The sequence below is a fragment of the Asterias rubens genome, chromosome 15, assembly GCF_902459465.1.
Source record: "Asterias rubens chromosome 15, eAstRub1.3, whole genome shotgun sequence".
Taxonomy (NCBI): domain Eukaryota; kingdom Metazoa; phylum Echinodermata; class Asteroidea; order Forcipulatida; family Asteriidae; genus Asterias; species Asterias rubens.
This window is the reverse complement of record NC_047076.1, coordinates 9,106,438-9,133,833: the sequence shown is the minus strand read 5'-3', so window position 1 is coordinate 9,133,833 and position 27,396 is coordinate 9,106,438. Positions and strand designations below refer to the sequence as shown.

The 27,396-nt window shown below is 38.7% G+C and overlaps 2 protein-coding genes across 3 annotated transcripts in view; one reads left to right on the top strand and one right to left on the bottom strand.

The window, feature by feature from the left end:
* LOC117300038 overlaps positions 1–7,072 on the bottom strand; it is a 29,739-nt gene extending 22,667 nt beyond the window's left edge. Inside the window, exons 1-4 of the mRNA XM_033783696.1 lie at positions 6,712–7,072; positions 5,037–5,090; positions 3,413–3,493; positions 2,632–2,720 (exon numbers count right to left, since the gene is read on the bottom strand). Coding sequence (XP_033639587.1) covers positions 2,632–2,720; positions 3,413–3,493; positions 5,037–5,090; positions 6,712–6,785 — 298 coding nt within the window. The 5' untranslated portion in view covers positions 6,786–7,072. The remainder of the gene's footprint in view (positions 1–2,631; positions 2,721–3,412; positions 3,494–5,036; positions 5,091–6,711) is intronic.
* A 420-nt stretch (positions 7,073–7,492) lies between these two features.
* On the top strand, positions 7,493–16,492 carry LOC117299795 (CMP-N-acetylneuraminate-beta-galactosamide-alpha-2,3-sialyltransferase 1-like). 2 transcript variants are annotated; one of them, XM_033783318.1, is made up of 8 exons: positions 7,493–7,535; positions 9,348–10,067; positions 10,870–11,041; positions 11,633–11,792; positions 12,966–13,074; positions 13,627–13,733; positions 14,898–15,010; positions 15,414–16,492. In XM_033783318.1, exons 2-8 carry the CDS (start codon positions 9,609–9,611, stop codon positions 15,626–15,628), a joined length of 1,335 nt encoding a protein of 444 aa, XP_033639209.1. In that variant the 5' UTR covers positions 7,493–7,535; positions 9,348–9,608; the 3' UTR covers positions 15,629–16,492. The 2 variants fall into 2 exon arrangements, with proteins under 2 accessions (XP_033639209.1, XP_033639208.1); XM_033783317.1 differs by having other exon boundaries at positions 7,501–7,777.
* Positions 16,493–27,396: the final 10,904 nt, after the last annotated feature.

Below are 27,396 nucleotides of genomic sequence, written 5' to 3'. Positions count from 1 at the left end.
CTAAATGGTGTTGGACTGAGGACTGCACTAGTAAACTGATTATGCTTTACATGGGATCAGGCATACCACCGTAATCAGAGTCCAACAGTTTGAGTGTTGAGTTACTGAATGGTGTTGGACTGAGGACTGCAGTAGTAAACTTACTATGCTTTACATGGGATCAGACATTCAACCATTATCAGAGTCCAACAGTTTGAGTGTTGAGTTACTGAATGGTGTTGGACTGAGGACTGCAGTAGTAAACTGATTATGCTTTACATGGGATCAGGCATACCACCGTAATCAGAGTCCAACAGTTTGAGTGTTGAGTTACTGAATGGTGTTGGACTGAGGACTGCACTAGTAAACTGACTATGCTTTACATGGGATCAGGCATACCACCGTAATCAGAGTCCAACAGTTTGAGTGTTGAGTTACTGAATGGTGTTGGACTGAGGACTGCAGTAGTAAACTTACTATGCTTTACATGGGATCAGACATTCAACCATTATCAGAGTCCAACAGTTTGAGTGTTGAGTTACTGAATGGTGTTCGACTGAGGACTGCGCTAGTAAACTGACTATGCTTTACATGGGATCAGACATTCAACCATTATCAGAGTCCAACAGTTTGAGTGTTGAGTTACTGAATGGTGTTGGACTGAGGACTGCAGTAGTAAACTGACTATGCTTTACATGGGATCAGACATTCAACCATTATCAGAGTCCAACAGTTTGGGTGTTGAGTTACTGAATGGTGTTGGACTGAGGACTGCACTAGTAAACTGATCATGCTTTACATGGGATCAGACATTCAACCATAATCAGAGTCCAACAGTTTGAGTGTTGAGTTACTGAATGGTGTTGGACTGATGACTGCACTAGTAAACTGACTATGCTTTACATGGGATCAGACATTCAACCATTATCAGAGTCCAACAGTTTGGGTGTTGAGTTACTGAATGGTGTTGGACTGAGGACTGCACTAGTAAACTGATCATGCTTTACATGGGATCAGACATTCAACCATAATCAGAGTCCAACAGTTTGAGTGTTGAGTTACTGAATGGTGTTGGACTGAGGACTGCACTAGTAAACTGATCATGCTTTACATGGGATCAGACATTCAACCATTATCAGAGTCCAACAGTTTGGGTGTTGAGTTACTGAATGGTGTTGGACTGAGGACTGCACTAGTAAACTGATCATGCTTTACATGGGATCAGACATTCAACCACTATCAGAGTCCAACAGTTTGAGTGTTGAGTTACTGAATGGTGTTGGACTGATGACTGCACTAGTAAACTGACTATGCTTTACATGGGATCAGACATTCAACCATTATCAGAGTCCAACAGTTTGGGTGTTGAATTACTGAATGGTGTTGGACTGAGGACTGCACTAGTAAACTGATCATGCTTTACATGGGATCAGACATTCAACCATTATCAGAGTCCAACAGTTTGAGTGTTGAGTTACTGAATGGTGTTGGACTGATGACTGCACTAGTAAACTGACTATGCTTTACATGGGATCAGACATTCAACCATTATCAGAGTCCAACAGTTTGGGTGTTGAGTTACTGAATGGTGTTGGACTGAGGACTGCACTAGTAAACTGACTATGCTTTACATGGGATCAGACATTCAACCATAATCAGAGTCCAACAGTTTGAGTGTTGAGTTACTGAATGGTGTTGGACTGATGACTGCACTAGTAAACTGACTAAGCTTTACATGGGATCAGACATTCAACCATTATCAGAGTCCAACCGTTAGGGCATTAGTTGGTATTGGTATGGATAGGCCTAATATCTGATGAACATGAACATTCCTGATAAATGGCTTGTACATGTAGGCCCAGCTCCCCGCTTATTCTACATCTGAAAGAGGTTTATAGACTGTGCATCGCCACATAAACAAAGCCACAGGTTTGGCCACAAAATAGACTCTCTCTCTTTCTTCTTTTGGTGACTGATTAAAATTGTGCAGGAAAATTTAAAGGCTCAAAGTAGATTTGTAAAACTCCTAAAATCAGGAAAAAACCTGATAAATCACACGCCTGGTTGAATTATTATATGTATGTAAGAGTGAAGAACCCTAGAATTAGAAAATCACTCTCAAGTATTTATATCATAGAGCTATATATATTGACTAGAGCGTTTACTTGTTCTGCGTTTTGAAGCCACCCTGGGCGCAGACACGTTTGATGTGTTGCGTGACTACGGAACAATTTTATTTAAGAGAACACTCATTGCCTCAATTTGTTTACATTCTGTGTGTGCTCTTTCGTACGCGACTGCCCATTCGCGTCAAATGCGCTACGAAAACCGTAAGTTCGCCTTGATTGAAGTACTAAAAAAAGTATACGCGCCTTTTAAACATGACGCACATGACGCTCCCAATTTGTATGCTCATCAGCAGATTGTGTGTTCACATTTGCTGCATGTTTTGGTTCGATGACAAATATAAAAGAACAAACGCACTATCATGCAAATAGCCGTACAATTGCCGTACAAAATATCAAGCCTTTGTATTGGTTTGTACATAAACATGGATGCGCCCACACGGCTTCAAAACCTTGATGCGTATATAACGGGGTGTTAGCGCTCTAGTCAATATATATAAAGCTCTATGGTTTATATGCAACTCACATCTCAAACCGGTGTCTTCCTCTACAGCTTGGACGACTCCTCTTACAGCTTTGACAATCTCGTTCAGACGATCATTACTTGTAAGACTCCTACCAAAATGAGAAAACACACAAAATGATTAATTAATCTTGGGTGATTTTGGGAAGGCAGAGGAAAATATCCTGAAAAAACAAGTATTACAAAAACCCACCCCAATGATATTTGTGCTCATCTTATTTGTTTGTTATATTTAAGCCATTGGACACTTTCGGAACAGAACAAAATTTAATAGTTCACAGACTTACAAATAACTTACAGGGTTTACAGAAGGTAATGGTGAAAGACTGCTCTTGAAATATTATTCCATGAAATACTTTACTTTTTGAGAAAATATTTAAAAAATATCAATTCTCTCGAAATCGAAATCGGCGAAACAAGGGTGGGTTTTCCCGTCATTTTCTCCCGACTCCGATGACCAATCGAGACTAAATTTTCACAGGTTTGTTATTTTATATATAAGTTGTGATACACGAAGGGTGGGCCTTGGACAATACTGTTAACTGAAAGTGTCCAATGCCTTTAAAAAGGGTAGAGTTGAGAAAAACCAGACTGGTGGTATAATGGGTCAATGTAATGCGAGTAACAGTGGAATTGTCTAAGGCCGCATCTGAATTGGCGGATATGGCTACGGCTATTGATAAAGGTGTTGCTATTGCTAAAGGGCTTCCTATACCTCAACGCATGGCGACGTGGAAATCTAGCTGTAGCCGCTAATTGGGACACAACCTTACGTGTACATTACCTTTTGGTGACAGGTTCCTTGCAGAGTGGGCAGGCAGCAGGTGTCTTACGACGCGAGTCCAACAAGGCCAATATGCAAAAGCTATATCAACAAAATCACAAAGAAGATTCAGATTATTCTTTGCATACAACACTATTTAACAATAATAATAACAACGAAGTGTTATATAGCGCACTTAGCTACCAAACAAGGTACTCAAGGCGCTGAGTATATATACAAACTTTCAGAAAGAAAGTTATTGCAGTGATGAATTTTGAGACCCAATTAGTTACCACCTTATAATGGTTTACAAGGTGCTACGGCGCATACAGCACAGCCAGGAACACCGGGGCGAACCCCTTCTCTTTTCGATGTGTACTGGGTTCTTTTACATGCGTTACACAACACATGGGACCAACGGCTTTACGTCCCATCCGAAGGACGAAGCAATGGTTAAGTGTCTTGCTTAAGGACACAAGTGTCACGGCTTGGGATTCGAACCCACACTCTGTTGATCAGAAACACCAGAGTTTGAATTTGGTGATCTTAACCGCTCGGCCACGACACTTCCACATTTAATAATAATAATATTGACTCTTACACACAGAGGGGGTGGACGTACTAGGATTTCCTCCCTCCTGACCTAACCTCATTGAGTGTTGTTCCGATTGAGTGTAAGGAGCCGATCAATCATCATATCAAGATCAAGATACACAGTACCATTCTGGAGAATGACCATTGAATGGTCATTACATTAAGTATGTAGCTAAATAATTGACAAGAACCATCTCTGCCCTCACAGGTACCCATTTACGTCTTAAGTGGCTTGCTCAAGGACACAGCTGTGACCAGGACTTGAACCACACCCTGATGACTCAGCAAGCAGAATTTGAGTTTGATGCACTAAACCTATCCACAACTTAAAACAGTTCGGCGAAATTGAGAATCTGTCCAATCAATAATGTGGCCAGTCAAACCACGTTGCCTTGGATCGGCCGAGTTGGTCTTTGAAAAGCGTTTGTAAACGTTTGTTATAAAATGCATCGATTAGAGAGATATTTTAAAAGTAGGATAAAAATAATGATCCACACAAGTATCACTCAAAATTGCGTGGGTTTCCTTTTACCTCGTCGACTACGCGATCAGCCATTTATGCGAGTCAAATTTTGTACTCCCATAAATGGCAGACCGTGTTAGTTCACAAAGTAAAAGGAAAATCCTGCAATTTCAAGGCAAATTTGTATCGATCATTGTGTTCTACTTTTAAAATATCTATCTAATCATAGGCATTTTATAACAAATGGTTACAAACGCTTTTCAAACATCAACTCGACCGATCCAAGGCAATGTGTTCCTTTAAGTCCATTTGAAGTTGGGACTGTTGGGACTTACCTTGGCATGGGTAAAAGTAGTTGGGACCGCTATCAATTTAGAGAGTATTGACGTTACTCAATTCCAACCTTTTTCTACTTCACTTCTTCGGAGGCAACAAAGGTGATTGCCTCGATGCCCTGGTCATTCATTGCCTTGGTGCCCTTGAAATGCAAAATTTACAACTTCAAGGAGAAAATGCCTTGGTGCCCTTGCCCTTTCAAACGCAAAGCATACAAGTTTGTGCAACATTAATGAAATGCCTTGAACTCACTTGCAAAACTGATGGTCACACTTCGTGGAGACTGGATCCTGCAACAAATCAAGGCTACAAGAGAAGAACAAAGTCAAATCAATATCATTCACTGTGGATTAGAATGATATATAAACTATTTGTCGCCCTGCAAGTTGAAGTAGTAGCGGTCCATTCCCCCATTTAAAGGCAGTGGACGACACTATTGGTAATTACTCAAAATAATTATTGGCATAAAACCTTTCTTGGTGACGAGTAATGGGGAGAGGTTGATGGTATAAAACATTGGAGAAACGGCTCCCTCTGAAGTGTCATAGTTTTCGAGAAAGAAGTAATTTTACACGAATTTGTTTCGAGACCTCAGATTTAGAACTTGAGGTCTCGAAATCAACCATCTAAACGCACACATTTTCATGTGACAAGGGTTACTATTTTTTTTATTATCTCGCAACTTCGATGACCGATTGAGCTCAAATTTTCACAAGATCTTTATTTCCTGCATATGTTGAGAAACACCAACTTTGCAGGCTAGTCTTTGACAATTACCAATAGTGTCCATTGCCTTTAATGCATCAACGCTGCAAAGGCAAATCTAACACTTAAACTCATGAGAGTTCAAAGGCTAAGCTTGTGATGATTTTATTGCGTGTGTGGACTTAAAAATCATTAAATTGCAGCACAGAAAAATTATCGTTAGAGCAATAAATGTGTGATGTTTCATCTTTGACAGAGAAGCCAGCAAAAAAGGCTTTTCAGGCTTTTACATGTACCTTTGATCTTTATTATCATTTTGGGACATTTCTTGTGGCTTGGTGTTGTGAAAATCATAGCAAATTGTTGATTCCCATCGTTCACTACGAAATATATCTGGTGTGTTTTAGTATAGTACAAACCAAAGAAATTATTCATAAAAAAAGAGTGGGTCTATGTTTTAGTTTGGGTTACTAATCTATACTTTCCTTCTTCCCGTTTGTTAAAAATCATCTTTTCTAAATGGGGCGCTTTACGACAAATTTTGAAAAAAGGAGTACCTACTGGTATCGTACTCACTACTCAGGCTTAGATTATAAGAAAAGTAGTGAGTGGTGAATGATACGTGTATGACAAAGTTCGAGACAAAAAGGAGAGTACAGCACCCAAGTAACTGGATCTTTTTGTTGTTAATATTTTGTTGTAAATTGTATGTCCATACTAAACTTATTATAATTCATATATAACTTTAGTAGTGATAAGTTTATGTAATGGCGTTTACTTCTTTGTGATTGAATCGTGTCGCGACACTGACTCTCTCGAGTCACTGACCATCTGAGTCACTGAGACTGAGAGTGAGACGAGACTGAGTGTGAGTCAACTGAAAAGTGAATGAACTAGTACCTCAACACTCAAGTAGAAGTACATTCATTATTTCTACTTGTACACAATACAAAATTGGAATAAAAAAAAAGTAATAAAATAATAAAAACCACAAAGGAGTCATCATTTTTATTTTCATATATATGGCCCATGGGTCATGACTCAGTCATGCATGGCTCATCATGCAATTCCAAGTTCATTAATAATTGTCATTAAAAAATAATGACAATATAATGATTAGCCTAATCATTCATTAATCATTGTAATTGTTACAAAAAAGTACAAACAAGCAAGCAGAACACGTACTATACTAATATAATTATTTTCTATTTAGTATACCAACCATATCGAACATTCCAAGTTCTTCTGCATCTGTCCAAGTGTTGCATTCACTCTCCTTAAGTTAGCTGCCGCCATGGCTGATCAAGTTCTGCTCAACGCACGATCGACTAAACGAGCAGCTACTGTTTTTATGTTCCGACCCTTACTGCACAGCTAGCTGCAGAGAATGCGATAGATCTACACGGCGTCGAAGAGCGTTTGCCTTTCTCTAGTTTAATTAGTTTGATGCCAATGTCACACCTTTTCGATATTCACCTCCATATTTCAAACTACATTACAAACCTCGAGAAGATTGTTTACTCTGGGCTAGATTTTACTTTTCAGCAAAATCTCCCGCGTAAGAGAAGTTGATATTTTTTTATTTTTCCCGCAGAACGGGTCGACTGGTACCATCTACAAAAAATATCATTATCATGCTGACGTTTGCTGCTTTGAAAAGGGAACCAGATAAGTGTTCTGCAACAAAAACTAAGTGTTGTTTGCGTTCTTTAAAAGTGTCATTTTTCGGGATATTTTTATTTTTTTTTTATTTTTTTGCATGATTTTAGCAAAACTGTTTAATGTGAGCTGACTCTTTATTTTGATGGCTTTCAATAAATCATAATTTTTTCAACGATTTACTGAGGGCGCTGAGGCCCATGTTTTTGTGCTCTTGCAAAATAAGTTTAGATCTGAGGAGGAAAAAACCTGCTAGTAAAATTGAATACACTTGCTAGTAACAAGTTTTATTTATTAACAAGTAGGCTAGCGCCCTCGACGAACAACTTGCACAACGATCAAGCGACTTGAGTAAACAAGTTCCATCAATGTCAGAAGATTGAAATGGTAAGACAATTTGGTGGCTTATTTCTATAATGTTGTCCTTATCGTTGCTCTATGATCGCTGAGGACCAATTGGATTGAAGTAAGCAATCAACACAGGTCATGAGGTTGGAACATCTCCGTCCATGGTTTTGAAGAGTGTTTTCTGTTTTCTAGGCACGGTTTGACACAGGACAGAGTGCGTTGTTTAGGGGGCCGGCCGGGAGGGTAGGACTCGGAGGGAGAGTCATATCGCGTAAATAAAGGTAATAAAAAAGGTAATCTAAATAAAGCATAGTTTGAATAGGATGGGGTTACTCCTAGAACCAATTAAAAAATCGTTGTAGCTACATCATCAATATCAACAAGATCAAGTTGACTCCCCCCCCCCCTCTCCACCTACTCCCCCCCCCCCCTCCACCACCGGCATAACAATCTTCTAGTCTATGCTGCACCAGATGACCAGTGCAGTGGTGCTTGTCTGTAGGCCTATTGTATATTTTAAACAAAACAGTTAAAATAATAAATTAATATCAGATTCTGATGATGGGATGAGCTTAGGAAACTTTTATATACACGACAACTCTATCAAAATTGAAAATATCAATATCGAAAACAAAAAAACAAAATATTTTTTTTTTATTTTCTAATGAGAGCCAAAGAAAGGGAGGCTAGGACCTCACAAAATGCACAGTTTTGTTTATTATTTTGAGGAGTTTTTCTTTCCACAGGCAACTAAAGCTTTGCCTTTGTTGTACCCTGGTGTCATGTGTTTTCAGTAGGATAACAGGAAAATTGTTCACAATCAAAATCTATTTTTTTTTTTTTTCAAATCATCTATCAAAAATTTTATCAATAACACTTTCACTTCATGGTGTGTTGAAATGTTTAAAGTTTAGGTTTTACGTTGCGAGAGACAGTCCGCCATTAACAGTGCTTATGCATGCACGACATTGGAGCAACGTCATATGTTTTCACACCTTTCATTGGGTGGTATTTTTTTGAACATTCAGAAGCTAGTATGGCGTGCAAAATAAATCAAAAATATTATTCAATTACTACTTAACAAATTTAATTACATTTTTGTCCTAAGGCATTATGGCTACTATATTAGAATCCAGAGATATCATAAGGCATGAAAGTAAAACACCCCAACGCACCTTGATGCACTCACACTTCATAACAATCCGTTTTCCCCCATTCAGGAGATAAGAAACCAATCTATGATATTTTCTCTTTAATGTAGACTTAATATTTATTACGCTTATCGGAATTTATTACAGTAGGCCTATATGCAGTAAATCAAAAAAAAAATTGTTGTCATTTTCACTTAAAATATTTTAATATTTTCCCAACATTTGCACACCATAGAATCCCAAATAGTAACCACCTCGCGTGATCCATCTAGTGACTAAAGCAGAATGAAACTCAATCTAGCAGATAGTAATTTTGTTTTGAACTTTCGAGGTTGGATGATGTTTCTTTGACTCATTTGAATGTTGGCATAATAATGCACTAGTGATTAGTACCAAAAATCAATCATTTTATAAATGTTTGAGCATAACCAACGACAGGAAACTTTATTCTCAGCATGATTAAGCCTGATGAAAATACAGACCGTGAGTAAACTGCATAGCTTCTGTCACCGGTGCAGCTTGCACAATTTCGCGATAAACGGGAGTCAAAGTTGGAGACCGAAAACATATGAGGGTCGATAACGTATGACGCTACGATACTGGAAATTCTTAGTCTGTCTTTGTTGCAATTTGCAGTCTTCTTTAAATTAAAGTAAAATTAATTTATAAATTTGGTTTCCTTTTGTTCATTGGCTTACAGATTTCAGGACGTTGTAAAACCGATGTTTACTTTCTCCAAGATGGAACTGGGAAGTAAATGGTTGATCTGACACTCTTTTAACCTCCTGTATGAAGCAGCTTGCCTTCCAAATCTGCTGAGCAAATCTGCTTAGATGATACAAGTTACCGGCCAAAGTGCCATGTGATAACACAGTGTCTGACTGATAACCTGCTGACTGTTGCTCAACAGATTGTTAAACAGTACTGTGGGACTTTTGTTTGGATTGCATTTTGTTCCACGATGGCAGTGACTAGATTGTTTAAGTGCCAATCCCTCAAAGTCGGCTTCCTCATAGCTGTCTGTGTCTACCTCTTTCTGACGTTCATTGACTTGATCCTTTACAACAAGCCGACAAGGGACCCCAACCACCTGGTGCTAAACCGTAAAATGGACCTCAACCATTTGTATGCAATCACGCCAAAGGGAAAGGTTTCAAAAATAGCACACCAAGATCTTGAGAAGATCTTTCTTCATAATGATACCAAATATTCAAATTTAAACTGGAATTTTAAAGGACATTCGAATTTTAAACAATGGGGAGACAAATTGGAAGAACTCAGAAAGCCGCCTTTTCCTGTTGTTGCTGTTGATGCGTTTGAGACGGAGCAGTCTTTGAGTGCACTGAAGCCTGAATTACCGCCACGGAATGTCACTTTGGAGGACTTGCCATTCATGAGGGACGGCCATTACAGACCATCGGTAAATTATCCTGTCATAACAAAAACCTTGTATCCACAGAAAATAAATGAATCTTTACACAACTGTTCAGGGCCCGCATTTGGGGAAAAATCCACTATTTGAACTGAATAAGAAACCTCAGCTGAGGTCCCGAATACAAGGCATCTGAAAGCCTGTTTTTTCTTCCATTGTTATCTCGCAACTTTGTCGATCAATGGAGTCCAAATTTTCACAGTGTTTTTTTTATGTATGTTGAGATACACCAAGTGAGAAGACTGGTCTTTGACAATTACCAAAGGTGTGCAGTGTCTTCAACAGAGGCAATTGCGACCTTGCCCCTCTCGCATTGTTTTGATGCCCCTTAGAAATACATGAGGAGTAAACTTTGTTTTCTTTCCTCAAAGGCACTGGACGCTATTGGTAATTACATGGTACTCAAAATAATTGTTGGCATAAAAACTTACTTGGTGACAAGCAATGGATAAAACATTGTGAAAAACGTCTCCCTCTGAAGTAACGTAGTTTTGGGGAAAGAAGTAATTTTCCACTACAATATTTGAATTTGATTTTGAGACCTCAGAATTAGATTTTTTGGAGGTCCCGAAAATCAAGCATCTGAAAGCACTGTGACAAGGGTGTTTTTTCGTCTGTTATTATCTCGCAACTTCAACGACCAGTTGAGTTTAAATTTTCACAGGTATGTTATTTTGTGCAGTTGTTGAGATACACCAAGTGAGAAGACTGGTCTTTTACCAAAGGTGTCTAGTGTCTTTAACAAACAAACAAAATCCTATTTATTTGTTTTGTCATTCAACCCTTCCAGAAGTGTCCCAAGACTGTGACGTCCCTGACGAGATACTCCAGATGGTTCCGCGATCGCTTTCAATCGAACGTAAAGATCTTCCTAGAGAAAGCTGACATCTTGTCGTACCGTAACTACTACAGACTGTTACACTACAGGCTGCCATTCGGATTCAACAATGCGAATAAAACAAGTAAGTGGTGAGTCGTGGCCGATCAGACTCGAGCTCAGGGCCCAAATTCATAGAGCCGCTGAAGCAAGAGTGTTTTGATATAAAGCAGTAAGGAGCAGGTTACCAGTCACAAAGTGTACCAGTTTGGCCGGTAACCTTATTTCCGTAGGTATAATTTGTTGTGCCTGCTCTTTACGCTTATAAAAGCAGCTCTATAAAATTAGGCCTTGGTGTTTCTGATTAGCAGTGTGTGGATTGAACTCTGAGTCCCGGTGCTGATCTCACAAAGAGCTACGATTGGAAACTGTCTATCAATCGTATTTGCTGAGCAAACTGTGATGTCACATTACAAATCACTATGGCAATTATTGTCAACTCTTCTGAAGACGATCAGAGCATACTGATCGAAGCGTTGAGTTGAAAACCACCAGTTCTTTTCAGAACAAACACTACTCAAATGAGATCAACTCATGGAGCTACCCCAAATCTCACCTAATTACTCCCACCATGCACAGTTTCAAATCCAACTTTATTTGAATGGCGTGTTATCTCTCTTAAAATTTTACATTTAGCTTTCTTTCACCAAAACTGTTTGTTTTTCCTTCACAACAGAACTTAGAGCTATTACCAAGCACTCTCTTTTCAACGACAACCCGCTCACAACGAGTAAGAACAGGAATAAATGCACCACCTGCGCTGTGATTGGCTGTGGGGGAATCTTGAATGGATCAAAAGCTGGTCCTGAAATCGACAATCATGATTTCGTTTTTAGGTAAGAACGAAAATGTTTAAATTTTGATGAGAGCCACTATACAGGGTAGGGCCAAATCTCATAAAGCCTGTAATCACTTGCTAAGCACAGAAGTCCATTTAGTTTACATTGTTGTGACTGATGCCCTACCCATTTTGGGCTTAGTTTATCAATTTGCTAAGCAGTATTTTCTCCGTAACAACTTTATGAAATTGGGCCCAGGCTGGGCTTCTACTAAACTCCCTTCAGGGCGGAGCTGGAATAATGGTGATATGGGGGGGGGGGCATAAAAATAAGGGATACCTTTGGCTTTTTTATCCTATACAAATACAGATACATACATATATGTACAATCAAACTAACCTGTAAAATTTTCATTTCAAAAGGTGGTAGTGTTTTTGAGATATCGCCAACAAATCTAGAGTGGTTATGTCATTCAGGAAGACCAATCTGTAATATTGGAGCATTCTGAGAAATGTATCTGACAGTAACATTTCTCAGATTTAAACACTGGGAGATCTAAAATTGTATCGTTTTCCATAACCACAGTAGCTCGAGGTGAAATGATTTTTTAAATGCTTTATACTATCCAAGGCTCCTGTACTTCTAACCATATTGTTGTTTTTGTTGGCAATTAATTTAAAGGAACATTACAGAATTGGTAAGAAACAAAAATCGTGAAGATCACAGATTTACATAAAACTTACACGGTCTAAAGATGATGATAGTAGAAAACATCCCTTGAAATATTTCTGGCTGAAATTTCATAATTGATGAGAACAAAATAATCTAATTTCGCGTTGTTTGAGTTTATCGCTCAGTGAGCATTTTATTCATTTTTGTTTTGGCATTGATACAATGCAAAATTTGTAATCGGTTTTTCACTTTTTTCCCGTGACCCAGATGGCCGATCAATCTCAACCTTCTACAGGTTTGTCAATTTATGTATATGGTGGACTACATAAAGTGCTTACACTGCCAGCAACTTTTTTGCTAGTAAAACCAATTCTGTAATGTTCCTTTAAGATTGATTATCAAAGATTAACCTTCCCTTAAAAATAATATTAAAAAAATATTTTAAAAAATCTGCAAGTTTCTGGGAAATTGGCAGTATGACATTCCTTCCGAAACAAAGAATGTTTATATGCCCCATTCACACAAGCACTAAGTCTGATCCCCTTTCTGATTGACCAGGTTAAATCATGCAAAGTCATCGGGAGACTTTGGAGATGACGTTGGGCACAAGACCAGCTTTTACACCTTCTTCCCAGAGTCGATGCACATCCCTGAGGTTGAGGATAAGGTAATTGTTAGTCACAACAAGCAAACCATCTTTATGGCCTAGCGAATAAAAGCACTGGACTCAAGCTCTGGTGTTTCTGATCAGCAGAGTGCTGGTTCGAGTCCCGGTCGTGACACTTGTGTCCTTAAGCAAGACACTTAACCATTATTGCTGCGCCCTTCGGAGGGGGGGGGGGGGGCTAAAGCCGTTGGTCCCGTATGCTGTGTAATGCTCATAAAAGAACCCAGTGCACTTATCGTAAAGAGAAGGGGTTTGCCTCTGTGTTCCTGGTTTGATTGGCACCATATTGCGCCACAGCACTTTGTAAGCAATTTATGGTGCTATGTGAAGGATTCAAATTTATTTTTGGTGAAAATTTTCTAAATCAGTTTTCCAAATAGTATATACTAACGGCTACTGCAGTGCTTCTCTTCAAGTTAAATTTTTTTTGCTAATGTTTGGAGTATTTACCACTGTTTTGACCCTTAACCACAGTGTTTGTTTTGTTTTCTCAAGGGGGGGGCAGGCTATTTCTAAATCTAATCACAATGAAAAAAATTGTTTTCTTTGTAGGATGCCACTTACTTCTTTTCAATGTTTAAGACTTACGACATGGACTACGTCATCAACATCCTCAACGATAAGAATCCACCAACTTACAGGAGCAGAGGTAGACGCTAGTAAGTCAAAGTTTCAATTTCTGAAGAAAGAAAACAACTTTCTGTTACTGAGGTTTTGTTAGAGTTACCAAGGCCCAATTCCATAGAGCTGCTTAAAGGCACTGGCCACTTTTTTGAAATTGTCAAAGACCAGAATTCTCCCTTGGTGTATCCAAACATATGCATAAAATAACAAACCTGTGAAAATTTTGCCCTAGTTGGTCATTGAAGTTGCAAGAGTATAATGAAATAGAAAACACCCTTGTTGCGCAATTTTGTGTGCTTTCATCAGATGCCTAATTAAAGAATTCAGGCCTGATGTCTGTTAATATTTGATTGAGAGATTACCTCTTATACTATCAACAGCTCGCGAGTAATTACCAATAGTGTCTAGTGCCTATAGAAGATGTGACCTATGTTTACATTCAAACTGCCCTCTGTTGACAAAACACTGTATACATCATGTTTTGCCGGGCAAACTGGCAAAAAGAGGCGTAGTCATGATAAGATTACATACACTTTCTAGCCAGCTGCCAAACACAGGCGCCTGGCGGTATGCGTGCAAATCATGTTATGGTTTTCGAGTGATGTCAGAGGTCACATCGTCTATAAGCACAGCAAGTAGCGGGAAGAAAGAACAAAAAACTTTGGTTTATACCAGAAATATATGACCAGCCCAAATACCATTTCACAACAACTTGTGACTGGTTTCCTTCTAAACGGTGCCTCGCAGAAATTTGTTTAGCAGCTCAATGAAATGTAGCCATGATATTTCATGTTGGTTTAAAGACAGTTGACACTAATGGTAATTGTCAAAGATCAGTCTTCTCACTTGGTGTGTCTCAACATATGCATAAAATAACAAACCTGTGAAAATTTGAGCTCAATCGGTCGTCAAAGTTGCGATAAATAGTGAAAGAAAAAACACCCTTGTCTTACGAAGTTGTGTGCTTTTCGAGACCTCAAATACTAAATCTGGGGTCTTGAAATCAAATTCATGGAAAATTACATCACTTCAGAGGAAACCGTTTCTCATAATGTTTTATACCATCAGAAGCTCCCCGTTACTCGTCACCAAGTAAGATTTTATGCTAATAACTATTTTGAGTAATTACCACTTAGTCCACTTTCTTTAACGCACAAGAGGTCTCTCAACTTGTGTTTTTTTGTGATTTTCCCCGGCAGCCGTTTGAGAAAACCTGATATCGATCCCCAGAAGCTGAAGATTATCCATCCGGATTTCTTTCGGTACGTCTTCACGAAGTACCTAGATGGCAAGTCTGAACGCCCAACTACAGGTAAGAGAACATTTGTCGCCCTCCTTGGGAAATTAGGCAGGTTTTCAGTGGCACCATGAGTTAAATCTCTTTTTAGTTGTTATGGTTCTGAAAAGAACCGATGGTTGAGACGTTTCGATCAGTAGCTCTGATCGTCATCAGGAGAATGTAGTCTTAAGACGATCAGTGACGATTTCTTTAAATGGTCTGTATCCATTTTAGAACCCTTCGGCTGTTTCAATTCGGTATAAATTTAAATTGATACAGATAAACTAAACCCATGAAAATTTCATTTAACAAGGTGCACAACGCTTCCAGACAACAAATTGGCTTCAGGCAATCTGGGTGTTGAAAAATATTGTCAAGTTATTATTTTTGTTTTGTGTAATTTTTGTAATTATTCCCTTCTTCGGTGACCACACAGGTGCGATTGTGGTGTTCTTAGCCCTGCATCTCTGTGATGAGGTCACAATCTACGGGTTTGGCTACGACTCGCGCTTCACCCTTCACTACTACGACAAGGAGTTCATGACGCACACCGATCGATCGACGGCGCTTCACGACGTTGACAATGAACGCGAGCTCTGGCTGAAGTTACATGACGAAGGGATTATCAGGTTATTCAAAAGGGATTTATGAAAAAAATATTTTCATTTTCAGCTTTAGTATTCTTGGAATAAATTGTCTTCTATAGTTTTGCAATATTAATAAAATAAAATAAAAATGAGTTTAAAATCATGCATTGTAAATATATTCATAATTGTGTCAGCTAATAATGTGCATAAACTAAAATTGTTTTGCTATAGATTTTTCTACAGATTTTTCTACTACTTTAAAAGTTTACCATTCAAAAAACTAAATAATAGTATTTAACTAATACTTTTTAAGCATTGTATCAAAATACTTTTTAAGCATTGTATCAAAAGGCCTTACACTTTTACTACCCCCTTTCACAGGGACTAGTATTTCTGAAATAATCTCAACTCCTTAGGAGTATGCAGCATCGACAGTCAAATGGGTGCACGCTTCAAATCATTCAAATCGACCCTTGCAGGTCACATTTACTTCTGGGTGAGGAATTAAGAAGGAATTAAAGTAAAGTGTCTAACCCAAGAACACAAGTGTCACAACCAGGATTCAAACCCACTCTGATGACTCGGCAATCAGAACTTGTGTTTGATGCTCTACACTGGCTCACAACAAATAAATGAAAATGAGATTTACTTTATAGAAAAAGGAAATAAATTAGGTTGGTTAAAACGAGTGAAGTCATAAAGTTAACTTTAAAAAAGGCCACTGTTCTAAAAATGCATATGTTCAAATGCAATTTTTAAGACCAATTTATGTAATAACAATATTTTTAACACGGTGAAATAACAAGTATGGACGAATAATTTACTTAGCGAATAGTTTAACTATTACACTGTGCCTGGTTAACTAGAACCAGGGGTGGATTTTACAAAGGTAGTCCTAACTTAGGACTAGTCCTAGGCAATGCTAAGAGATAGAACTGGTCCTAAGTTAGGACCAGTAACTCAACCTAACTTAGGACTGGTCCTATCTCTTAGCATTGCCTAGGACTACCTTGGTGAAATCCACCCCAGGCAGTATAATATACACAAAACTGCCGTAGTTATTTATGGATCGGAACAAACGTGGTACGGGAAAAATACTTTAACACTTGTTTTGTATTAAGAAAGGTTTGGAACTTTGCATGTTGGTCATACAATTTAGTGGGAACCGAGGAGGAGGCATATATATACACAGAACTCTTTCTCTATATTCCGACAGCCCTATGTTTCAACACCCCTATCGTGTAAATCATCAAGGTTTCTTTTTTTACATAGGGTTGACGGAAGTAGTTGCCGTTCTTAGCAGAACTTGTGAGATGTCAACAACCAGTTCTTACAACCAGTTCTTTTCAGAACCTTCGCGAGCCTCACACATATTAAAGGCAGTGGACACTATTGGTAATTACTCAAAACAATTATTACCATATTGGTGAAGAGTAATGGGGAGAGGTTCGATGGTATAAAACATTGTGAGAAACGGCTCCCTCGTAAGTGACCTAGTTTTCGAGAAAGAAGTAATTTTCCACGAATTTATTTTGAGACCTCACATTTAGAATTTGAGGTCTCAAAATCAACTATCTAAACGCACACACAACTTCGTGTGACAAGGGTGTTTTTTCTATCATTATGATCTCGCAACTCCGACGACCAATTGAGCTCAAATTCGTACAGGTTTGTTATTTTATGCATACATTTAGATACAGCAAGTGAGAAAACTGGTCTTTGACAATTACCGATAATTTCCAGTGTCTTTAAAGTCACATTCATGATTTGTATACTGTGTTTGACCTTTTTCTACTGAGCGTTCGTACATTCATGTAATATTGTATTCCTGTTGGATATTTTGATACCCGGAACTCTTTCAGTGTAACATTTTCTGTAACGAACCAATTTGTGTTTTCCAACACGTACGGCAATAATTTTACTGTTATTTGTTTGGTTTTGCCACAGAGCATTTGTCACTGTTTGTAGGCATTAAAGGTTCTATGTAACCTTTGTAGGACAACAAACACAATGTCCACAGATTTACACTAAACTTACACAGGTTGAAGATAATGATAGCAGATAGCTTCCCTGAAAATATTACGTGCTGAGGTGCTGTAGTTTTTGGGAAATGAGTAAAACAATGTCATGAAAATAATTTTCGTCTCACGAGATGAAATTTATTTTAATAATTTACAAACGTATTTTCAAGACATTGTTTTACTCATTTCTCAAAAACTACAGCACCTCTGTAAGTAATATTTGAAGGGAAGCTTTCCACTATCAATATCTTCAAACCCTGTAAGTTTAATGTAAATCTATGGACATTTTGAAAAGGTACCCAAATCCTTTAAGGATAAAAAGGGTATACAGCCTTTTATGTTGGACATTATATGAGTGCACTGTTTGGTTTGGGTGTTTACTACAGATACATTAACCTAAACCAAACAGTGCCTTGGTGCTGTGTCCACCATATTTCAAAATGGCATATGCATTTAATGGCATATGCATTTAGCCAAAACACCAAAGTTTTTTTTAGAGTTGTGCAGTTGAGGTGTTTTTTTTTCTAAGCCATGAATGTAATTATTATTCACCTTAATAAATTCACAGATTATCATCAAATAATCTGTCATTATGTCTTTCACTTCTAACCTTTATGAACTTTTGTAATTAATACTGTGTTTTGTATTATTGAACGTTTTAATTATCAACTGATGGAAAGCTGGTTACCAACCAAACTAACCTAGATGCTAATTGAAATACATTATCATCCTTTTTTTTAAATGATGGCAATCACATGTAATTATGAAGTCAAGCAAAAACCCTAACACACTCTCCCTCAAAAGCCTTAGAGCTTTGGGGCTGTATATTAAAGGCAGTGGACACTATTGGTAATTACTCAAACTAATTATTGCCATAAAACCTTACTTGGTAAAGAGTAATGGTGAGAGGTTGATAGTAAAAAGCATTGTAAGAAACGGCTCCCTCTGAAGTGATGTAGTTTTCGAAAAAGAAATAATTTTCCACGAATTTGATTTCGAGACCTCAGATTCAGAATTTGAGGTCTTGAAATCAAGCATCTGAAAGCACCACTGCGTGTGACAAGAGTGTTTTTTCTTTCATTATTATCTCGTAACTTCGACTACCGATTGCGCTCAACTTTTCACAGGTTTGTTATTTTATGCATATGTTGAGATACAGCAAGTGAGAATACTGGTATTTGACAATTACCAATGAGTGTCCAGCATCTAATACCCCTATGACGCAGCAAAAATATATCTAGCTGTCGTTTTCAAACTTTACAAGTTACACTGTTATACTTTAAGTTGAAATGCAAATGTACTTAATACGGACAAACATACATTTCATACAAAATCTTCCTATCTGAATATTTGCATATTTTATAAACAAGAGTGTATTATTATTTGTAGTTCTATTTTTCAATGTTTTGTACATCAAGCATAATATCATTATAGTAGGTTACTTGTATATATCTTTACTGTGTCAAGTGGCAATATTTAAGTCACAGTAGTTGAAAACCAAAGAGTGTAGCCGCGGAATAGTGTGTTGTGTTTGTTATCCTCCGAGAAATGACTCTTATTTTTACACTTCCTAATAATGGAGTTAATTAATTAACGAGAACGAGTAGGCCTATTGTAATAATTGTATTTTCCTGACCGGGTGTTTGTCACTAACTTCTTGACGGTTTATGAGAAAACAGGGAGACAGAAAAGGCTTTGTAAAATAAATATATCTTAACATATCTGATATCTGCGTTATCTGCATTTATTTTATACCATAGTTCATGAAGCAGTTTGTGAGACCTAGGCCTAATTTCTTTTCTTTTATTATTTTATGTGCCGAAAAAGCAGGGCTTTTGGTAATTACTCCACAAGTTGAAAACCATCAAGCTTACTTTTGGTAAAAAGCACCGAAGGGCAGTTGATATAATAATAGTGTTGAAAACAATCCTAGTTGTGAAGTAAGCCAGAGAGAGGTATTTTTTCAACAACAAATTTGAAGAAAATGAATCGTAAGCTCTACTGACAGTGAACATGTTTCAGATTGTGTATTCCAGCCTTGCAGATTCTTCTTCTGCATGGACTTTCGGCAATACCTCAAAAAAACTCTGCCACATTTTGAAACAAAATTTTCACGGGTTAGAAGTTCTGGAATTTATTTACAACTTTAGGATTGAAACAAACTTGAATCTGAGAACAATTACTGACAGTTACGTTTCACAGATTGTGTATTTCAACATGCAGATTATTTTTCTGCGTGTACATAAACCGCTTCAGGTTTTCGGCATATGCCTATAACCCTCTAGTCCCTGCACCGCCCGAGTTTCTGAAAACCAATTTTTCAAGATTCTTGCAGTAAACAACTGGAATCGTAGTTACATTTTTAAAAGATAGCTTAATATTTATGCACAATTTTTTACCCTTTCGGTAATGTTTGTATAAAAGTACAAGCTCCCATTGGGAACAATAATCGGCTCTCGAATATTTTTTTGTAAGGATAAAATGGACACAATAGCTTTTCAAGGCTTTTATCTGACTCAATGCTCAAACTAATTAAATGCGAAGGCGTTAGTTTTCGACAATATCAATATTAATGATGAATAAATACAGTTTCCTTTGTGTGTACTAATTGGTATGAGCTATATTATTTCATCGTCATTAGCTTCGATGAAATAATTTAGCTCATACCAATTAGTAAACACAACGGAAACTGTGCAATAATTTTACTATAGGTTTTCTCGGTCAAATTCGGCAAATGAGCAGTCAATTTCATTTTCATGCGTTCAAATTAAAGCTGTTTTGCATCTCCAGTTGTTACTGCGTTTCAAATTCAGAATTCGGCCATTCAATTTCCTTTTTGGTCGAGTCAAACTCCTTTAGCACTCTGTTCAATTTAGCGTAGCGTCATTCTTTTTCGTGACACACACGCCTCAAGAAGCGTCTGCGAATTTGAATGCTGCTCTGATGAATTGTTAAATTGAATGATTATTTTGTTTATTCGAATGACGCAACATTACATTTGACTAATCCCAAAACGAAATCGAATGACCCTTTTGAGTAGCATTCGATTTTGCGCGAAATAGAATAGCTTGGTGGTTAAATTGGCTGCTCTTTTTCCGAAATTGACCGAGAAAACCTATATTATTTTTTGTTTTTGCCACAGATTATTTGTCACTGTTTGTATAGGCATTAAGGATAAGAAAAGGGTACATTTCTATTAATTTCTTTTTTAAATTTCATTCAGTCCCAGCAAAAGCAAACTATCATCGCGTAGCAGCAGCATCAGCATGCCAGGCAAACACAACTTGTGGTTAGTCGTATGGGACTCGTGTGGTGTTAAATGCAACCTGTAACATAGTCTTGGTGCAAGACGTTTCTCGTTTCCTTTTCACGCACAACGTAGACTTGTGGACAAGTCGTTAAATCGGCCCCACGCGCTGAGATGGTCTCGCGAGATCACTGCTCTCGCGCGAACTGATGGCTCCCCGATTTCGACTCCTCATTAATGAGGAGTCGAAATCGGGGAGCCATCAGTATGAGGAGTCGAAATCGGGGAGCCATCAGTTCGCGCGAGAGCAGTGATCTCGCGAGAGCACTATCTCAGCGCGTGGGGCCGATTTAACGACTTGTCCACAAGTCTACGCACACCGCGGCCAATTCACCGACAGCGCGCGAGCCGACTCACCTGACTTCAGTTCACTCACCGCGCCCCGGAGAAACGTCTTGGTCCGTGTGCTGATCGCTCGGGAAATTCCGAGCACATTCCAATCATGCCGTGCTGCGCTAGGCCTGCATAACTCTGACGTAGCAGTATCAGCATAATTTCCCACAGTCAGGTATCTGTACGTCTTTGGTGCAACGCAACCAGAAACAGCCAGGCTTCCTCGTATGTTAGTTGGTGTGTAGGGCTTGTACATTTACGTTCGTCTTTTAATTTTTGTACAAGATTGCTGCTGAACGATGTGCGAATTTTAGTTTGCCCTAAAATACGTTTTTAGGGAAGATTTTGAGAATTTTGTAAGTGCAATTAATTGAGGGGAATGGAATCTTAAAATGTTATGAACGAGGATGTTTAGCAACAAAGCTAACAAAAATAGATCGATGTTCACGAACATGGGAACATTAATATGCGCTACTCAGCTAAATCAATCACAAGAACCATCTCTGCCCTCACAGGTACCCATTTACCCCTGGGTGGAGAGAAGCAATTATAGTTAAGTGTCTTGCTCAGGGACACAAGTGTCACGACCGGGATTCGAACCCACACTCTGCTGAACAGAAGCATCAGAGCTTGAATTCGGTGCTCTTATCCGCTCGGCCACGACACCCCGATTATCTCGCAACTTCGATGACCGATTGAGCTCAAATTTTCACAGGTTTGTTATTTTATACATATATTGAGATATACCAACTGTGAAGGCTAGTCTTAGACAATTACCAATAGTGTCCACTGCCTTTAAGGGATATCTATAAATGCAAAGAGTGGTGTTTTTCACTCTTTTAGGCCTACATTTAGAGAGTAGGGCCTACGATACAAGTTATGGAGACCTAGGACAAAACCGAATAGAGAAAACAAAAGGAAGTATAGGGGAATTCTAAAAGCACAAAAGAATGCTGCCCTCTAAAGGTACTACAACAGATACGCACGTTGATCTATCATTATAACCACGGTAATCATCATCATCATTTAGCGGTCGCAACCGAGATTCTATTCCAAACTTCACATCAGGGGTGTTTATCCCTCATCATATTTTGAAGGTCCTCAACTTCAGACGCATGAGTATCTCATCGATCACGCCGATGTAGATTTAAGAGGGATATACGCCAACCTCGTCCCCAGGGTGTGTCGAGCGGTTACAAGGTTGACCGCTCTCTCACCCTGGTATTGAAACATTTGCACATCCAAAACAATTTGGATACGGGACATGCAAATTCAAATAGTCTGGCTACTTTTCGACATTCACATGTCATAATCTCGTAGTACGATACGAGATTTAATAGCTTGTTTAAACATTGTTTTGCCGGCAGGTGGAACGGTCTCCAATTGGAACGGTCTCCAATAACACGTCCAGGTACTGTAGCACGAAAAGTGGCCAGCAAGAGCGGACTCTACGTTTGAGCAACAGTAGCAGAGATTGGTGGAAATGTCTCCGTAAATCTGTTGTTTCGTCTTGTGCGCACGCCATGCGATGTTCTGCATCCTCACAGTACGAAGCCTGCTTAAAGCTAGGAACTTAGAGGTTTTTTTTATTCATCGATGACACTTTAGCCACATATCATCCACATTGTTCGTCTGTCATCATAAATCACATCAGGAATATAGGCAAGATTCTCAAATACTTGGACAAAAGTGCCACTGAAAAGGTCATTCATGCATTAGTTCTTCTCGTCTTCACTACGGCAATGCTCTTCTCTATACAGTCTTCGTAACAACCAGATCTCCCGACTTCAACGCCTCCAAAATACTCCAATAACTTTAATCATTTTCCTCAGTCATGTCAAGTCCCAAGTAAGTTTTGTCCAAAGTCAAGTCAAGTCGCACAAGTCACAAAAATGTGTGACTTGAGTTGGACTTTCAGTAGCCGACACGAGCCAACAATAACACGATGTACCACGGTGATACCATCGGTATGGTAGTACTGGTATTGTACTTGTTCATTGGACAAGGTAACCCACAGGTATACCACAGTTTTAGTATATGGTTTACCATGGTTTTTACAAAATGATGGTTTCCCAAAGTCAAGTCAAATCGCAAGTCACAAAAGCTTGTGAATCCAGTTGGACTCGGGTACAGTCGGGTATATCCCAATGGTAAACCATAGTTTTTTATTACCATGGTTTTACATAGTGCTGCAGTTTGTTCTTAGTTCATGTTGAGACCAATCCGTGGAAAAGATGTTAAATCATGATGATTGAATTAAATTAAATTGAATTGATCGGCACCAAGGCCACGACCAGTCTTTTCACTTGGTGTAGCTCAACATATGCATAAAATAACAAACCTGTGCAAATTTGAACTCAATTGGTCGCACAAGTTGTGTGCTTTAAGATGCCTTGAATTCAAGACCTCACCTGGAGGTCTCTTATTAAATTCAAGTTAGTATTTAAGTGAAAAATTACTTCTTTCTCAAAAACTACGGTTTTTTTCAGAGGGAGCCGTTTCTCACAATGTTTTATACTATTAACAGCTCTCCATTGCTCGTTACCAAGTAAGTTTTTATGCTAATAATTATTTCGAATAATGACAATAGTGTCCAATGCCTCATTATCCATACTTGTGTTTGTGTTTCATTCTGTTATTATGGCCACCTTAAAAGAACATTCAGTCTTTGGTATCATGACATACATAATGACCAACATGCAACCAATATTGTTAATCGACCCTTCCGTTATGTTCAGAATAATGGTCACCAGTGTCAACGATGACTGTGACCTGTGACATCACATATTTACAAAAGAGCAACAGAGCCTGGACTTCCTGCAGGCACGATTTGTACACAGCTCAATGGAAGAAAACATAAAATCTCATATGTTATGGAGTTTGCACTGTCTTATTCTTATCAACTTTTGATATGATAAAAGGGGGCACATCTCAAAACTTGTCCAGCTTTAGACCTGTGCAGTATCTTGCCTGCCAGATTACTCAAAGAATGTACAAGGTCACACTATTGTTAACAGAGTTCACATGGTCTATACCATACATCCGGATCAAATCACAATCAAAATGCGAGTATAGTCATACAAAAAAAAAGGTTTGTGAAAATTATATATTATGCCGTCGGTACCAGCACAAAACGTGCTGTTTGTGTGACCAAGAATTCAGTTGGGATGTTTAGGATCACGGGGCGCCGAAAGGGCAAGCCTTGATATTCAACGTATAATATGGTGTCTAATCTGTTGTTGGAACGTGAAATACTCATTGGTCGCCATTTCAGCAAGAAAACTGTTTACAACACGTCCATTTGGCTTCTATATAGCGCATTTTCATTAGGACCACGGCACTTTACAGACACTCCATTAAACTTTACATTTTAGCAACATTAAGGAAGTGGTGAATTTAAACTGAAGAAATAGAGTCCAGTTTGAATGAAAATGCTTGGTAGCCACCTTTGAAAGAAATAACAAAACACAAAACAAAAATGCCCTCATCCTCTTTTTGTTTGTTTTGAAAAACCCGGATGATCAACTGGTATTTTTGTTTAAGTGTCCATTGTCGGAATGACCACTCACCAGTCTCACATCTAGACGCTGAATATAGGCTTTAATGAGATCCCCAATACTAGAAGTAGAAGTAGAACTTCACATTTTTATTCAGCCCGAGAGTTCACCCATAATCATGCGCATCCTGTGCTCATTCGGCGCTCCATAACATCTGGTTCAACCTATCAGCTGTCCATTCATCTGCGCCAATAAAGTATCTAAACACTTACACATGGTAAGATTTATCGGAACCTGAAATAGTATACAAAAAATTCATTGTTCGTTTCTATTCACCGTTAATTTCTGCACATTTTGACTTATCTTGTGTTGCGCTACGATGTTGTTTGGTGGATTTATGGACACTTGAGTGGCTTAAGGTCGAATTTCAAAAGTTGCGAAAGCCCCTATTCACCCCAATTCCAGAAGGGAACTCACATAAGCATCACACTCCGACAAAATCAAGACAAAAGACACAAACTCGTTTCGTTTATATGAGCATAAAATTAATTGCCGTATATTTAACTTTAAAACTGCTGATATCCTGTCCCCCATTCTTGGTATGTCCTCCATCACACTGTCCTGAACGCCAAGGAGTCGTCTTCTCATACTCTCAATGAGACCTCTGATCTGTCCCTGGTCAATCCCCTGCCATTTACCGATCAGGATGCGTCGCAATCCCTCAAGAGTGGTGTCAGGCTTGATGGACTTGTTCACTTTCTTCTGCTGCAGAAGTCACCCTCGGACGGCCACTCCTTGGCAGGTCTAGTCTAGGTTCCTAAACCATTGGTGTTGCGTGGTCACACACAACCAACGTTCCGATTATGCACGGCAAAAACTGTACACGCTTGTAATGAACGAACGCTAGCGGGCGCTAGAAACAGAGCGCCCGCTAGCGTTCGTTCATTACAAGCGTGTACAGTTTTTGCCGTGCATAATCGGAACGTTGGTTGTGTGTGACCACGCAACACCAATGGTCTAGGAACCTAGACTATGGCAGGTCGTCCACATTTCCCTGAGCTTGGTAGCGATTCCACCATTTACTGACCGTCTCTGGTGACGTTGTTATCTGATGAGCTGCAGCTTGCATCGACGTACCGGCTTCTATCAAACCAACGATCCGTCCTCTTTCCTGTTTGGTCATTTTGAGCCATCTTATCTTGAAACACCTTTCCTTGCTTACCATTGTTGTATGCCTCCCATCTTTGACCCCTTTGCTTGGTTACTGACAACTATTGCTGATGTTCATCGCAAACGATTTATCCAACACGCGACAAAAAAATCATTTATAAAAGGCGGGCAAAAGAAACGCTGATCTTACTCGTCACAATACAACGATTTAGCTTGAATAGGGGCTTTTGCAACTTTTGAAATTCGACCTTAAGCCACTCAAGTGCCCGTAAATCCACCAAACAACATCGTAGCGCAACACAAGATGTGTCAACATGTGCAGAAATTAACGGTGACTCGAAATGAATAATTATTTTTTGGCATTCTATTTCAGGTTCCGATATATCTGACCATTTGTAAGTGTTTAGATACGTTATTGGCGCAGTTTATATTTGTTATCAAACCAAATGGGTTTGTTCACTGTGAGTGTTTGTCCTCATTTAGTTAACACAGTTTAACATTGCAATGACCAAGTAAAATAAACACTAGAATATCAAGCAAAGCGATTGTGAGGGATGAACGCTGAGAAGGGCCCAGTGTCATGTTGAAGTGCAGGTAAGTAATTATCACTTACGGTGGACGCATTGAGGGCTTGCCTCCCTCCGTGCTCTATTTCTACCTCCATGCTCCGTGGTAGACGAACGATAAACATCGATACATGAATAATACTACCATATGTCTAAATTAAAATAAAATGTCGTAATACGTTAGAGCTTGAAGTACAGTTTCAATGCTGTTTAGCATGGGGTTTTTATTTAGTGTACTAAAACGACTTCCGAAGCACACGAGACAAGTTCAGGTAGATTCAGTATTTGATGATTTTATTGACGACTACTCTCATAACACAGTTCAAAAGACAGACCCGCAAAAGACAGACTCGCAAAAGACAAACTTGCGAAAGACAGACTTGCGAAAGACAGACTTGCGAAAGACAGACTCGCAAAGACAAACTTGCGAAAGACAGACTTGCGAAAGACAGACTTGCGAAAGACAGACCCCTGAATAGATTTAAAGTATAAAACAAGGGTTTAAAATACACACATAATAATAAAGAACTCGTGCACAATACATCACACTGCAGCCAGTACAAAGGTCAAACTATAGTTTAAACATAAGATACATGTAGTAGTGTTTTTACTACTAAGGAATTTGTCCTTGTCTTTCCAGTGGTCCATTGACTGGGACTAGCAGACATAAACACACACAGCCTTGGGGCATTTGTAGCCATGGCAACAATTTTGGAACTAAGGTGGTGCACAGTGTAGTGTGTTGACACTTTTAGGAGCACAGTTGTGATAAAAAAAACCAATATTCTGACCACAGACTAAAAGAAACAAGTCTCTTGAATTTAACTGTAGATGATTTAGAAAACACTCTGGATTACCGAAAAATGCATACAAAACAAGAATAATCAAATACATAAACAAAACAAGCCACAAGCTAACCTGAACACTTTCAGCATCAA

What these genes read in the sequence shown, in the direction of transcription:
- LOC117299795 (XM_033783318.1), top strand. Translation starts at nt 9,609, where the DNA reads ATGGCAGTGACTAGATTGTTTAAGTGCCAATCCCTCAAAGTCGGCTTC. An exon ending in AATCATGATTTCGTTTTTAG is followed by an intron (nt 11,793 to 12,965) that starts GTAAGAACGAAA and finishes CTGATTGACCAG; the next exon opens with GTTAAATCATGCAAAGTCAT. An exon ending in TCCCTGAGGTTGAGGATAAG is followed by an intron (nt 13,075 to 13,626) that starts GTAATTGTTAGT and finishes TTTTCTTTGTAG; the next exon opens with GATGCCACTTACTTCTTTTC.